The sequence below is a fragment of the Chiloscyllium plagiosum genome, unplaced genomic scaffold, assembly GCF_037043375.1.
Source record: "Chiloscyllium plagiosum isolate Xiang-an unplaced genomic scaffold, Cpla_swu_hap1 HiC_scaffold_8, whole genome shotgun sequence".
Lineage (NCBI taxonomy): Eukaryota > Metazoa > Chordata > Chondrichthyes > Orectolobiformes > Hemiscylliidae > Chiloscyllium > Chiloscyllium plagiosum.
The window spans coordinates 90222162-90238512 of record NW_028270146.1 but is presented as its reverse complement, the minus strand read 5'-3'; the positions used below and the strand labels follow the sequence as shown (position 1 = coordinate 90238512).

At 40.4% G+C, this 16351-nt stretch overlaps 1 protein-coding gene across 2 annotated transcripts in view; it reads left to right on the top strand.

Moving 5' to 3' along the window:
* LOC122553990 (fibulin-7-like) overlaps positions 1 to 10277 on the top strand; it is a 76259-nt gene extending 65982 nt beyond the window's left edge. For both annotated transcript variants that reach the window (XM_043698477.2, XM_043698476.2), the window contains 2 exons: positions 33 to 171; positions 2681 to 10277. In XM_043698477.2, the coding sequence (XP_043554412.1) occupies positions 33 to 171; positions 2681 to 3041 (500 nt within the window). In that variant the 3' untranslated portion in view covers positions 3042 to 10277. The remainder of the gene's footprint in view (positions 1 to 32; positions 172 to 2680) is intronic.
* The last annotated feature ends 6074 nt before the right edge of the window (positions 10278 to 16351 follow it).

Below are 16351 nucleotides of genomic sequence, written 5' to 3'. Positions count from 1 at the left end.
ATGCATTATCTACTTCATTATTGCTTCTACAGATATTAATGAGTGCATGAGCAATCAGCACAACTGTACCAGGGAGGAGATTTGTATAAATATACACGGAGGATTCCACTGTGTCCGCCCCGAGTGTCCAAAGTCTCGCCACAATGCCAGCTACGTAAAAACATCACAATTGTAAGTTCTGGTGCTTTTAAAGAATATCTCTTTTGGGGGTAAAGTGGGACTGGCTTCTGAGTATTGTCTTTCAGTGGCCAAGACTGGACATGAGGACATATTTAAGTGAGGATACCTTTGAGCAAACCCATGTGTCTGCAACATAGGGGAGGAGAGACATGTCCACCAGTGGAGGCAGAATATCTGAACCACTCAAGCCCCAGTCTGGTGCTACAAGAGGGTGGGTGGAGGGAGAAGAAAGCGAGATGAGCCAAGAGCCTTATTCCATCTGCAGTTATCAAGCAAACGCCTCTGTATTTATCTCCAGTGTGCAGGATATTGTAGTATAAGCTGAAACATGATGTAGTCAGGATCCAATCATTCACTGACAGCTTGAAAGTACAAGACTTTATATTAAACTATCAGCTACAGCTACAGCTATCACCACAGATACTATAAGTATTGAGCACAATGGCTCAGTGGTTAGCATTGCTGCCTCACAGCGCCAGGGACCCGGGTTCAATTCCCGCCTCGGGTAACTGTCTGTGTGGAGTTTGCACATTCTCCCCGTGTCTGCATGTGTTTCCTCCAGGTGCTCCGGTTTCCTCCCACAGTCCAAACATGTGCAGGTCAGGTGAATCTCCCATGCTAAATTGCCCATAGTGTTAGGTGCATTTGTCAGGGTTAATTGTGGGGGAATGGATCTGGGTGGGTTGCTCTTCGGAGGGTTGGTGTGGACTTGTTGGGCCGAAGGGCCTGTTTCCTCACTGTAGGGAATCTAATCTAATCTGGGCTATTACTGCTTACTCTTTCAGTAGCTCCTATTATGGGCCCGACCAGAACCCCTCGAAACATGTTAAGAAGGTAGCCCACTAGACCCTCATTTTAAAGGTAGATGTGAAGTGCCAGTTCCAGATGTGATTCGTGTGGTCAAACTACTCAATGTTAAGCAAAACAATGTGAGAGTTAAAATTCCATCAAAAGAAAGAGGAATTTGGAATAACGTAACTATTGGAAAACTTAACTGAATAGCAGATACAGTACCTATTTCTAATTAACTGTTCCAATATAATAACATCCCATAAGCATACCCCTCAGTAAAAAGGCAAATTCAAAACAGGTTCTTACATGCAGTTTTCCAATCCAGCAGAAAGAAACATCAAGAGAAAATTGTAAGTGTGTTGCAGCCAAGAGACATTCACTGAAGCTTCCAACTCTTTTAAGACCCCAAAAGCTTTTGAAGTTACTGAAAAACAATCTCAAAACCCAGAAATCCGGCTCTGAGAGAGCTGGCCACGCCCATTCAGGCTGCTTCCATTGAGACAACTTTATAAAAAACCTAAAGGTCTCATAACTTGTTTACTTTCTTAGAGACCTCTGCCTTACAACCTCTTCAAAACAAAAACACTAGGACACAATAACCTTTTAAAGTGACAGCATAATCACTCTCCCGGTATCCCTTTGCAGGAAATTTCAAAGTTTGAGCACAGTACAAGCTTAGAAGCATCGTACGCTGTGAGGTGGACTGTGCAGAATTTCAGATGGACATTGACAGAGGCAGATGAGGCACAATGCTGATGAGTGAAGTGACATATTTTGGTAGAAAAAAATATGGAGAGACGATATAAAATAAAGATACTAATGTAAAGAGTGTGTAGGAGCAGAGAGACCTGGGTAAACATATATAAGTCAGTAAAGGCTGCAGGACACTTGGACAGTGTAGTTAGTAAAGCACACTGTGTCCTGGATGTTATTAATAGGGGTATAGAGTTCAGGAGCAATCTGTAAGGATACATCAGATACTCATCAGTTGCAGTATCAATAATTGGTCACTACATTTTGGGAAGGCTGTGAGCATATTGGAGAATGATTCCAATGATGAGAATTATTAGTTATGCAGATAAATAGGAAAAGTTGGGATCATTTTCCACAGACTGGAGAAACATAAGAAGAGATTTGATTGAAGTTTTCAAAATCATGAGAAGTCTAGACAGAGTAGAGAAGTAGAAATTCTCCCTGATGATCAGGATAAGAGGTCACAGATTTAGTAGTTTGCTAAAACAATAAATGCAATGAGAAACAACTTTGTCACGCAACAAATGGTTTAGGTCTGGACTGTCTGGAAGTGTGATAAAGGGTAGCTTCAATCAAGAGGATATTTGATAACTATTTCTCTAGAAATAATGAGCAGCGTTATGTGGAAAGGTTGGGAGAACAGCACTAGGTCATGGTGTTCATTCTGAGAGGAGCAATGATGGGCCGAAGGGCCTCCTGCACCATAACAATTTGGTGATTCTACAAAATCTGAATCTTCTTTAAAACAGTTGCTTTTTGCCTAATCCTCTACAAAGTTCCCAACCTTTCTATGTTGTAGCACAAGCCCCTGCAGAAGTACATTGGAAGGTGCTGTTACTTCACAAACTGCTTGCAGCCCAGCTTGCTGCTGTAAACATGGAGAATATATACCTGAAATGTTAAAGTATTTCTTTATTCCTGATTCTTACAATTTTTTTTTTCATTTTCATTCCAGTAAATGTGAGAGAAACCCATGCATAGTGGAAAACAAGTTGTGTGCAAATGCCGCATACTCCATTACCTTTCACTACCTGACCTTAACCTCCAACCTACGAACCCCAAGGACCCTGTTCCGGATGACCAGCAGCCGATTTGTAGGTGATACCATGCGCTTCAGTATTGTAGGGGGCAATGGGCAGAACCATTTCTCCATCCAACGCTCAGACAGGCAAACAGGGGAGTTGGTGCTGGTGCAGCCTATCCAGGGCCCTGCCACCTTGGAGGTTGAAATGGAGATGACGGAACTCTCTGGAAAAACAGTCCTGATGAAGCACATCTCCAAGGTCATCATCTTTGTCTCACGATACAACTTCTAGACAACTTCAGCTTCCATTCACTCTTCTTCCTGTATTTTTTTCGAAATGTGCAAAGATAAACTGTGTGTGTAACCAATAGAGAGTTAAAGTGCTTTTAAAAAAAACTAGGATATCAAGCTACACAACTATACCATATGTGCTACTGTCTTCTTAGAAGGAAGGGAAAAGAGTTTGGAGAACTGGATATTAGTAGAGGGGAGAGAGATAGTTATAATGAGATTTTAATAGAACCAAACACGTATTAAGGATCCTACATATGTGATAGGGCAATACCTTCACCTCATAAAGGTTCTTCTCTTTGATTAACATTAGACTGATACTATAATATTGTTAAAGTGGGTGTGCTGTGGTTGATCCAGTTACAGCCAGCAGTGCAATATGCTAAGGAGACACAGAATACATAATGACAGGAAGTGATGCAATGTCACAAATTTTGCTCCCTCTCGCAGCCCCATGGCAAGAAGACGCCACGGCACTTGTTTCTTGTTAATGCTTTCCCTCCCTCAGCAAACTCTGTGAGTATTCTTTAGCAGATCAGTGAGACCAAAAAGATTAAATGGTGGCAGTTAGTGAAAGACAAAGTGTCATAGTCTCCGCCATTGCTAGAAGGTTTTGAGCAGGTCATTGAATCCAACTAATAGAAGTATGGCTGAATTAGTGCTGAAGTTTTACCTGATATCACTCTGCATTGGGTCTCACTGCAAAATCAAATATTGATGATCTCAGTACACTACTGAATGCAATGAATGGCTGTGCAGATGGTAACTTAGCCAGGCAATGAATTGACCAAGAGAAAACTATATATGAGGAAGAAATTAAAAGGATTGCCTACTTCAATCTATAAAAGATATAATTGAGCAAACTGAATGTAATAAGCGTATTCCATGACAATAGAAAATATCAATATTTTTATCAATCATCTCAGCGGAATTCTAGAGTACTGCAGACTAACTAATCAGAGAGAAAAATTTTATTGGAGTCTTCGATCTAGCATTGTATTATCTCTTGCAGTTGAGGGCTGCCTTAACATTAACAAAGGTAATTTAGCCGAGTAGGCAAGCTGAGCACAGAAAACAAAATTAATCAGTGATTTGGGATGTCATAGAATCCCTATAGTTTGGAAACAGGCCATTCAGGCCACCGAGTCCATACAACTCTCCGAAGAGCATCCCACCCCATTCCTCTAACCCTGCATTTTCCGTGGCTAATCCACCTAACCTGCACATCTCTGGACACTATGAACAATTTCCCATGGCCAATCCACCTAACCTGCACACCTTTGGATTGTGGGAGGAAACCCATGCAGACACAGGAAGAACATGCAAACTCCACACAGACAGTCACCCGAGGGTGGAATTAAACCCGGATCTCTGGTGCTGTGAGGCAGCAGTGCTAACCACTGAGTCATCGTTCAGCCACCAGATCACTGTATCTGAAAAATGATTGACTCAGTTATATATGAAAATGTAAAGCAAAGAGGTGGCTGTACAAAAGCAGGAGAGGCAGAAATAGTGTCCATGGTCCACCAAAGATTCTTGTAAGACAAGTCTCTTCTTGGCTGTGTGTCACAGCAAGAAGCTTGTGCCAAATAAAACAAAGGAGAATCCTTCATAAGATGACAAGATCCAAGAAATAAAGGATGCTAATGAGAAGGAAATGCCAATCCTCCAATAAATGTTGGAATCAGTCATGGGAGTACTGATATCCTAGTGGAGGGAAACAAGATATATTTTAAGTTAAACAGATGCAGTAGGTTTGGTTCATATTGATGGGGAAACATGTTTGGAGAAATGCTTCCTTGAGCCATCAAAAATAAAACTCCATGGGCTGGGAGGTATAGAACTCAGGGTAATAGGACAATTGAATGCAACCCTTTAATGTAGTGAGGGAAATTTACATGTGATATAAGGTTTCGCATCAGAAAGCTCATGTGATCCTAAACCAGAGTTGTCAACTCTAAAGCAGGAAAGCTTCTACTTCCTTGCATCTGATTTGCAGGATCTTGGTAAGCCAAGAAAATCAGCTTAAAATCTTTGGAGCTAGATTTCCATAGCGGATAGGAAAGCTGGAAGCAGTAATCCACATCATGTCTTAAAATTAAGTCAGTGTGTCTCCTTGTCCTCAATAAATTCCACATCCACTCTTGCTAAAGGGAAAGAAGTAAATTGACTCTATGTTAAAGCAAGGTGTTAGTTTACCTGTGACTGAATTAACAAGCTAGGTAAAAGGCATTCGGACAAGCACGTGAATAGAGAAGGTTTGGAGTGATGGGGACAAAAGGGCAAGTAGGACTAGCTTAGTTTGGAAACATGGTCAGCATGGACTGGTTGGACCAAAGGGTCTGTTTCAATGCTGGATGACTCCACGGTGCTTAAAGGTGGTCCCAGTACCAAAACCTGACAGACCTATCAGAATCTGTATACATCTTACAGAATGTTGCTTAGCTCAGTGAAATGCAAAGTTCATCCTTTGTCAATGTTGGCAGCAAAGCTGGGAAAGATTTCAATTCTTGTAAAAGTAGATACAATTTTCGTAACTACCTTTTGATACAGAGTGGAGGCAACTCACAAACCTTCATGACAATGTTTGGAAGGTTTTGTTCCAGCAGATCACTTTTTGGCATCACATCAGTACTAGAAGTTGTCCAGAGGACACAAATGACTGAACATGAATGCATTTAGATGGATGATGTCCTGATCCTTGGAACCACTCAAATAGACTTAGTACTACAACACTATAGCAAGCAGGACTTGCACTCAATAAGATTAAAATCCCTTAGCTGATTGTCAAGTAATTGGGCCAAACTCAGGGCACATCTGGTGTCAGAGATCATCTATAGAGACAAAGGCAATTGAGTTGCTAGCACCTCAGATTGTAATTGAGTTTGAGATATTAGCGGATGATGCAAAACAAATTTGAAAGTTCTTGCCCAATCTCATGGACATCATTGCGAGGATGTCTTTTGAGATGGGGATGTTTATAGCCTATATTTTTTTGTTGCAGTTACAGTTCCTCTACAGGACTGTAAGCTTTACTTTTTCAAATAAAGATTGATGGAAAGCATAGACCAATTTAATTTGCAAAGAGTAACAAGGGTTGAACAGAAATATACAGTGACATTAGCTGTTGTATGGGTTGTGAAATGTTTGAAAGTTGTGATCTACATCTTCACAATACAGACAGAACATAGAAACAAGAATAGGCCATTCAGCCCCTGGAGCCTGTTCCGCCATTCAATGAGATCATGGCTGATCTGTGGCCTAACTCCATAAGCACTGTAGTTGCCTTTGGCCCATAACCATTAATACCATTGCTTAACAAAACAAAATCTATCTCAGATTTTAAATTAACAACTGACCCAGCATCCCCTGCCATTTGTAGAAGTAAGTTCAAGCATCTCCCCTCCTTCATTTATATACAGCCACAAACTTTTATAGATGCTCTTAAATTCTAAGGAGTTGACTAAAGTGCCTCCAAGTATAAGCATAAGATTGAGGATGGTGCCGTTTGATGCAAAGATGGTGTATGTTTCAGGAAAGCAGCAGATTACAGCAGACGCTTTGTCCTGTATCCCTCTGGCAAGATCTGAATACGGAGATGTTTTTGTTGAAGAAATGGAAATCTGTAGATCAATTTTTAAAAAAACACACCACTCCTCAAGCAAGAATTCAGCGATTGAATGAAAACAGAGATGTACAGAAATTTGAAGAATGTGCTTCTGTCAGTCAGTGCTGTATCAAATGATGATCAGCACGCATATTGTGGGCGGCACAGAGGCACAGTGGTTAGCACTGCTGCCTCACTGCACCAGGGACCTGGGTTCAATTCCCGCATCAGGCAACTGTCTGTGTGGAGTTTGCACATTCTCCCCTTGTTTGCGTGGGTTTCCTCCAGGTGCTCCGGTTTCCTCCCACAGTCCAAAAATGTGCAGGTTAGGTGAATTGGCCACGCTAAATTGCCCGTAGGGACAAATGTAGGGGAATGGGTCTGGGTGGGTGCGCTTCGGCGGGTCGGTGTGGACTTATTGGGCCAAAGAGCCTGTTTCCACACTGTAAGTAATCTAATCTAATCTGATTACACAACCTCATTCTCAGACAGCACTGTGATCAGAGAGAACACCTCAGTAAAGTAGGTGATTTATACATTTGTGATGAAAAATTGGCCATTCTGAGAGTGCTGAGACACAATATAGAAACATAGCAACATAATAGAGGGAGTTGACTATTCCATCCCTCGAACCTAGCTCACCATTCTGGATCATGGCTGATTATCTATCACAGCACCATTTTCCCATGCTGTCCATATACCCCTTGATGTATTAAGTATTGATTGTATGCAATAGTTGCTACAATGACAACTGGGTCTGTTTGGTGGAAGGTCTCCCAGGAACATTGGAAACAATTATATTAGGGTTATGTCAGTGCTATTGATCATCAAGGGATAAAAGAACCATTGGTATCATCTTTAGTTCCATCAAGAGCATGGGAACATCTTGGGATGGACCTCTTTGAAGACAGAGATAAGATGTTCTTGATTGTAATAAAACACAATTTCAGATGGATAGAAGTCAAGCAGTGAATATCTTCTCAACCTTTCCTCTTGTCTGAGGTGTGGTGACCTTCAGAATAAACCACCACTATTGCCCTTTCATTAATGAGAGAGCAGCGTTATGATCCGGTAGCACTATGGTGACTTTACCATAAGTGTTTGTAACAGATCTTTATAACATGTAAACAAACTTTTTAATCCCAGATAATGCTCCACAATGAGTTCACAACATCATGTTGATTCATCTGCACTATTAGCCAGCCAAAGCTGAAATAGAAATGTTCAGTGAAATCATTGATGATGACCAATGACGCCATCTAATATAAGATACCTGAGATACCGTTCTACCCCAATCCAGAATCACCTAGCTCTACCTGGGGAGAAAACTGAGAACTGCATTCTCGACACATACAACCTGATGACTTAGACAAGGCGAAGAAAGAAAAGAGATTGAGGATCATTCCAGTCAGATGTAACAATGTCACAATGTGCCCAACCTGCTAGACCTCCAAGCAAGAGAGCCGGTGTGAATTTGAGACCATGCTTGCAATGGACAAAAGGTGGAAGAGACACCACATCCACGATCTTCCTCCATTCAAGCACAATAGAGCAGGCATGCTCTACTTTCTGAACAGGAGCAATCTTCCACAGTCTAAGCAGTGGTCAAGAAAGACAAATGAACTAGAGATGCTGCATTAATTGAGATATCCAGATGACAGCCTGCTTTCTGAAGTGGAGTTACCTATCAATTCTGCTTCTGCCGAGCAGAGTCTGAGGCACTTCACACGTAAGAAATGAACTCCGAGTCTGCGCCAAAGGAGTTAAAAATATGTTCAGGTAGACCTAGCGAAACGCATTCATGTAGACCTATTGAAATGTGTTCAGGTAAACCTAGCGAAATATGTTCAGCTAAACCTAGTGAAACATGTTCAGATAAACCTAGCAAAATATGTTCAGGTAAACCAGTGAAGTGTACTGAGCTAGACCTAGTGAAACGTGTTCAGGTAAACTTAACAAAACCTGTTCAGGTAAACCTAGCAATAAATATTCAGGTAAACCTAGCGAAATGTGTTTAGGTAAACCTAGTGAAACGTGTTCGGGGGGACTTAGCGAAACATATTCAGGTAAACCTAGTGAAACGTGTTCAGGTAAACGCAGTGAAACGTGTTAAGATAAACCTAGTGAAATGTGTTCAGGTAAATCTAATGAAACGTGTTAAGATAAACCTAGCGAAACATACTCAGGTAAACCTAGTGAAACGTGTTCAGGTCAACCTAGAGAAACATGTTAAGATAAACCTAGTGAAACGTGTTCACAAACCCATGTCAACATAGTGTACTGTTTCACATTCAGAATCGGGCTAATGGAATGTTAGTGGTTACTTTAAAGGGGTTCGAGTAGGGAAGTCTTACTGCAACTGTACAAGGTGCGGATGAGATGTCATCTGGAGTCCTGTGAGCAGTTTTGGTCCCCTTATTTAAGCAAAGATATTATTTCATTTGAGGCAGTTCAGAGAAGGAACGCTAAGATGATCCCTGGTCTGAGGGATTGACTTATGAGCAAAAACCAAACAGAGTGGAACCCTACTCATTGGGGTTTAGAAGAATGAGAGGTGATCTCGTTGAAACATATAGAATTCTTACTGGGCTTGACAAGGTAAATGTTGAATGGACGTTTCCCCTCATGGGAGAGACTAAGACCAGAGAGCAAAATCTCAGAAGAAAAGGGGTGCCAGTTAAAGATTGAGATGAGGAGGAATTTCTTCTCTGTGAGGTTTGTGAGTCTTTGTATCTTCTTGCCACAGAGAGCTGTGTTGGTAGTGTCCTTATATTTGTCTAAGGCTGGTAGATACTTGATCAGTGAGGGAATCAAGGGTTACGGGGAAAATGCAGGAAAGTGGACATGAGGAATATTGGATCAGCAATGATCTCATTGGATAGTGGACAAGGCTAGAGGGGCTGAACAGACAGCTCCTTTTCCTATTTCCCGTGGTCTGATATAAAGGAGAGAGGAGGGAAAGGTGTATGGGGATAATGTCTCTGCAATAATATTCCAGAGGCGCCATGGCAACTCGAGGAACTTAAGTTAATCAGCCTGGAATTAAAAGCTAGTCTCAGTGATGGTGACTATGAAGCCATTATTAATTGTTTTAAACCTCCATTCAGTTCACCCTCTGAAATTGCCCCCAGTTCAGCTCAAGGGATGTCAGCAAATGTTGGTGATGTCATTGATACCTACATACCATAAAAGAATAAATTAAATAAGTCTCTCTAGTGTAAACACACTGAACAGAGTTAGGTAATTCTTGGGAGCAGGACATTCAGTTTGTCTCAAAGACGTAGTTGGTTAAAATAGGAAATGGAGATTGTTTTGAAGGTTGACAATGCCTGAAACTTTATCCAATGTCTATGTTTGGTCCTTTTCTTGTATGAACTATTTTATTCGTCATCATTAATTGAGCAAGCAATGCGATTTAGGTACTGACATCCTCAGTTCATATGGGATCAGAAGATATAAAGAAATTTATGAAGAAATTAAAGATTTTTAAATTAGCTATTTTTATACACAATATATTTCTTACTTCAGTTTTGAACTTTAGCTTTTTTTTGGACAGGAGTTGTCTTGATGGATTATACTCAGTGACTGTAAACCATATTGTTTAAACCATTAAAGTATCTAATCATTGAATACAGAGTCAAAGTGAATCTGTTCTGGGGCGTGTAATCCATGACAGTGCAATTTGTAGACTTCCTTCTTCATTGGATATCAGACATGGCTCAGTGGCAGCACTTAGCCCCAATCTGGACCGCCAGCTCCACCCAATGTTAGAAGACCCATTTTCAGAAACTTGCATAGTGTGTACCGGTCATTTATGAATTTGTAAACTCGCGTTTTTTTAATTTGCACAATTTTACCTAAAGCTCTATCAATGTTGCTTATCAATTGGTCTGGGAGGTGAAATACATTGCAGCAATACCCATACAAATAAAACAACTTATCAAGTGTTGCTGAACAAAGAGACCTTGGAGTGCAGGTTCATAGCTCCTTGAAAGTGGAGTTGCAGGTAGATAGGATAGTGAAGAAGGCGTTTGGTATGCTTTCCTTTATTCATCAGAGTATTGAGTACAGGAGTTGGGAGGACATGTTGCAGCTGTACAGGACATTGGTTAGGCCACTGTTGGAATATTGCGTACAATTCTGGTCTCCTTCCTATCGGAAGGATGTTGTGAAACTTGAAAAGGTTCAGAAAGGATTTACAAGGATGTTGCCAGGGTTGGAGGATTTGAGCTATAGGGAGAGGTTGAATAAGCTGGAGCTGTTCTCCCTGGAGCATTGGAGGCTGAGGGGCGACCTTATAGAGGTTTATAAAATCATAAGAGGCATGGATAGGACAAATAGCCAAAAGTCTCTTCCCTGGGGTCGGGGAGTCCAGAACTAGAGGGCATAGGTTTAGGGTGATAGGGGAAAGATACAAAAGAGACCTAAGGGGCAATGTTTTCATGCAGAGGATGGTACGTGCATGGAATGAGCTGTAGATGAAGTGGTGGAGGCTGGTACAGTTGCAACATTTGAAAGGCATCTGGATGGGTATATGAATAGGAAAGGTTTGGAGGGATATGGGCTGGGTGCTGGCAGGTGAACTAGATTGAGTTGGGATATCTGATCGGCATCGACAAGTTGGACCGAAGGGTCTGTTTCCAAGCTGTACATTTGTATGACTCTATAACTTTAAATTAAGCAGTTTAAAAAACCCTGAGGGAGATGTTATATATAGAGACATTAATGATCTGCAAAGTGTGGCTGGTATGTGTGGCTCGTGGTTAGTAATGCTGCCTTACAGCAGCAGGAACTGTGTTTGCTTCCAGCATCAGCCGACTGTGTGGGGTTTACACATTCTTCCTTTGCCTGCGCTGATTTCCTGCAGGTGCTCAGATTTTCTCCCACAGTAACCAAGTTGTGCAGATTAGGTGGATTGGCCACACTAAATCGTCCATAATGTCCAGGTGGGAAATGTGGGTTTACAGGGGTGGGTCTGGGTGGGATGATCTTTGGAGACTTGGTATGGACTCAAGTAGCCTGCTTCCACACTGGAGACTCTATGCATCAATTTCCATGTTAGATGTGGGCTGACAAAGGTCAGTGCACTAATGTGTGATCCACTAACACTACCTTATACTAAGGCTCAGTGTTACACATTTTCTTTTTCTCTTAGATTATTGCATTTATTTGCCACTGGAACATCTTCATGTTTAATGTTGCTACCTTTAGATTTTAGTGTGCTGTGTGTGTTGTAGATATCAATAATTTGATTGGTTGAAACCGTCCCACTGTCTTGTATTATAAGTACGTATTCCCCATTCACAATTTTGCTATTGGTGATATTGTCCAGGAATGCATCGCATGACAGGGCAGGAATTGACTGTGCAACACTTAGGTTAACACCCCACTGCAGTACTGCTGCAATGCTTGGAGGTGCCATTTTCAGACAATTTGTCATTCCCAGGCTCCATTTCACATGGATGTAAAATATTCCTTGGTAGAATATGAACAGAAACAAAGAGGTCTGCCTGGTTCCCCGGCCAACTGCATTGAAGCAAGTCACTGGAATATTCCACTGCTATCCTTGGGTAACCTGGCTGTCCACAAGTTACCAAGTTATAACAGCGACTGCCCTTCAAAAACTGAACTTCATTGTCTAAAAGGTGTTCTGAGATTATGTAAACCAATGTATAAATGCAAGCTCTTTATTATTTATCCATCAACCAATAGTAGATTGTTTTTGGAATATAATTGCAGTTTTGTGAGAATTATTTTCTCAAATCTCATGAAATAAACTTGAACAATAGTAAATACATTCACTTAAAGCTTTGAGAAGATTTGTAGCTCAGGTTGAGGTTCTGGATGTAGGCTTGCTCACTGAGCTGGGAGGTTAATTTCCAAATGTTTCGTCACCCTACACGGTAAAATCTTCAGTGGGTATCAGGCGAAGCAGTGTACATGATTCCTGCTTTCTATTTATATCTTTGGGTTGGTGATGTTATTTCCTGTGGTGATGTCATATCCTGTGGTGATGTAACTTCCTGTTCTTTTTCTCAGGGGGTGGTAGATGGGGTCTAACTAAAGGTGTTTGTTGATAAAGTTCCAATTGGAATGCCATGCTTCTAGGAATTCTCCTGCGTGTCTCTGTTTGGCTTGTCCTAAGATGGATGCATTGTCCCAGTCGAAGTGGTGTCCTTCCTTATCTGTATGTAAGGATACTAGTGAGAGAGGATCATGTCGTTTTGTGGCTAGTTGGTGTTCATGCAGCAAAACTAATGTCATTTACAAAATACCGTGGAAGAACTATAACAAACACTACATTGGACAAACAGGCAGAAAGCTAGCCACCAGGATACATGAACACCAACTAGCCACAAAACGACATGATCCTCTCTCACTAGTATCCTTACGTATAGGTAAGGAAGGACACCGCTTTAACTGGGATAACACATTCATCTTAGGATAAGCCAAACAGAAACACGCAGGAGAATTCCTAGAAGCATGGCATTCCAACCGGAACTCTATCAACAGACACATCAAGTTAGACCCCATCTACCACCCCCGAGAAAAAGAACATCACTACAGGAAATGACATCACCAACCCAAAAAAACTCAAACATATAAATAGAAAGCAGGAATTATGTACACTACTTCGTCTGAGGCCCACTGAAGATGTTACCTAGTAAAGTGACGAAATGTCTGGAAATGAACCTCCCAGCTCAGTGAGCAAACCTACATCCATGTTCACTTAAAACTAAAATAGTTCCTCGTTGTTAAATTATGAACTATGCAACTTCAACTAGTGTTTCTACCTTTCTGAACTTCTTATTGCTACTACAAATGTTTACTTAACTTGCTTCAACCACCATAGTCAACATTTGTTTAATGCACCCTTAGACATGCAGTTTCTTCTTTCCTCATCTCTCCAGAACACACAAATTGCATTTGAGGATCACTACTAATGCGGAGCATATGTCCCAAGGTGTAAGGAAAATGGAACCATAGAAAGCACATTAGCAGGGGTGATCAAATGCTCAATGGAAGAGATGGCTATGGAAGGAAGAGAGGGAATTAGACAGATGACAAGTTTGAGGGTGGAATTCATTTACCCTACGAATTTTTCCTGATTACTGATTTTCAGTACAACTTTGAGATTTATTTGCTTATTGATCACGGCTAACTCTTTAACCTGAAACACTATCTATTTCTTGTTGTGAGATCTTGCTTTGCCAATCTTGACTGCAATGTTTCCTACATAACAACAAATGTTCTACTTCATTGGCTTTAAATAACATTGGGATAACTCAAAAGGTGTGAGATATTGGAAGCTTTACTTTCTTCTGTCTGATCATCGCACAGGACAGTGCACTCCCCCACCGAATTGCAAATGAAACTTATACCATTTTTACAATGTTGCATTACACTAACATATTAAGACATCTACAAGAGGATCAAAGACTTGGTTTAAAAGCTGAATTGATCCTATGCTGCTATAAGCTGAAGATATATCCCATGAAATTGGTGATTATTTAACTTGGCCTCACTGAGAAAATGCATATCTTTATATTTGCCTTCATACCTCACTTGCAAACACAGCAACTTGTCTCCTGTATATTACTGTAGTATTATGATTTGACAGAAATATTATAAAATGAGGAAAATATGTTATGCCTGCACTTGCTGACTCCTTAACTTAGTCTCTCAAAACTGAATTCCATTTGTCAATAGAAGTGTTTGAACACTGAGATCAAAAGAAACACATGGAAAGTCATTTCTGATAGCTGTTAGTGAGATCTTGCTGTGCATGTGCTCTACTTTTAAGTTATCAACTATATGTGCTGGAGCATGGTATCTGGATGTAAATGGTAATGTTGAGGAGAGGTTGCATTTTAACTTTAGTTTACTTGTAAGGTGATCTGATCAATGTGCTTAAATGCTAAAAGGATTAAGCAGGATAGGAAGTAACTATTTCCTAAGAAAGGACACAGTTTCAGAATTAGAGCTAGAAATTTAAGGGCTGATAGAAAGCATTTATTTATGGAAAATGCACAACATTCTTCCAACCTCCCCCCCCCCCCCCCCCACACACACACACACCAAATGGACTGTGAACACTGGGATACAGTTTGAACTTTCAAAACTCAGGTGGATTTTCATTGGCTAATGGTGTCAATGAGTGAGAATGAAAAGTGGGTTATTAGCACTAAATACAGATCAACCATAATCAATTTGAGGAACTGAAAGGTCACCTATTTTCATACGATGCTTGAGCAATACAGTGAGATTTGATATGAATACAAGCACTTTATTTAGTGAATGACTCATCTTAAAATGCACCAGACACTGGTGAGGAGGTAATGTAAGAATATTTTAGTCCAGGGGGAAGGATAGCAATGCATGAACTTTAAATGACAGGTTTCCAGATGAATTTTTGGTTTCCTTTCACACTGTTTTGAATTTACAGTTCCTTTCCAATTGAAATGTAGCTGAGCTGTTTGTCAAATACATTAGCAACCTCAATCTGATACTTCTTTTTATGGAGCTTTGAATATCACCCAGCTTTTTAGAACACAAGAAACCAGTCTTTAACTCATTAATGAATTAATGTTCTTTAATGCTTGCTTATCTTCTCATAACTGGCATGAGAGCACAATATCAGGTGACACACATTTGTAAAAGACTGCCAGGAAAAGAACAGCTGGTCTACCAAGTCTACCGTGCAACCCCAATTGCCAGAATGGCATGACTAGGAATGTCTCTCGCTGGGTTCCTGTTCTTGCATAGCTTTAACATAGTTAATGTTCTTGCTGTTGTTCCTAATCTGTTCATTTTGAGCTTCCACCAACAGACACAACATTCAGCCTTGCAATTATTTTGTAGATGTCATCTGCAAACTGACACTGCTGTAAAATAGAGTTCTTTGAAGCTATTTAAGTGGCTAAGATATGTTAAGGTAAGATCCACTATTGTCTAAATTGTTTCCAGGACCATATATCATCCACTATGAGATGGTATCCATTATTCTATATAGAATCCATCTGAACCTTTTGCTTAGATGTTCATCTGTAAATCACTCCCAAGTATACATTATTTTACATATAAACCATCTGAACCCCTTGATTGGGTTGCAGTCTGTATTTCACTGCTAGGTATCCAAATTCTATATGTAAGCCATCTGAAACCTTTCCAGTTTCTAACTCACTCAAGGGATTGATTATTCTGTTTCTCCACCATCTAAAACCCTCCATTATGTTCCAATTTGTAACTCACTCCTGGGTATCTGTTATTCAATCTATAAACATCTGAATCCCTCTATTAGGTTCTAATTTGTAACTCATTCCTGGGTATCTGATATTCTATACATAAACCATCTGAACCCGTCAATTAGATTCCCATGTGTAACTCACTCTCCTTTTAATTATTCACTGCCCCCGTGTCCAACTTGGATAGATCTAACTGAATAAACTACTGCAGCATACATGTTAGAAAAATATTTTTCAGCTAAATCGCTGTTGGAACTCTAATTATTGTGCCAAGTTTAAATATTCAACAGGAACTGCAGAGGTATCTGGATATTTCATTAAGAGCCTTAAGTGAGTGGACAGGAACAAACAAAAGCAATCATTTGATATTTTGAACGGAAATAATTTCAAAACCAACACAAGCAAAAGAAAGGAAGTTATGCTGTATTCCTGAAGTATTTGCCCTTAATTCTCGGCCTG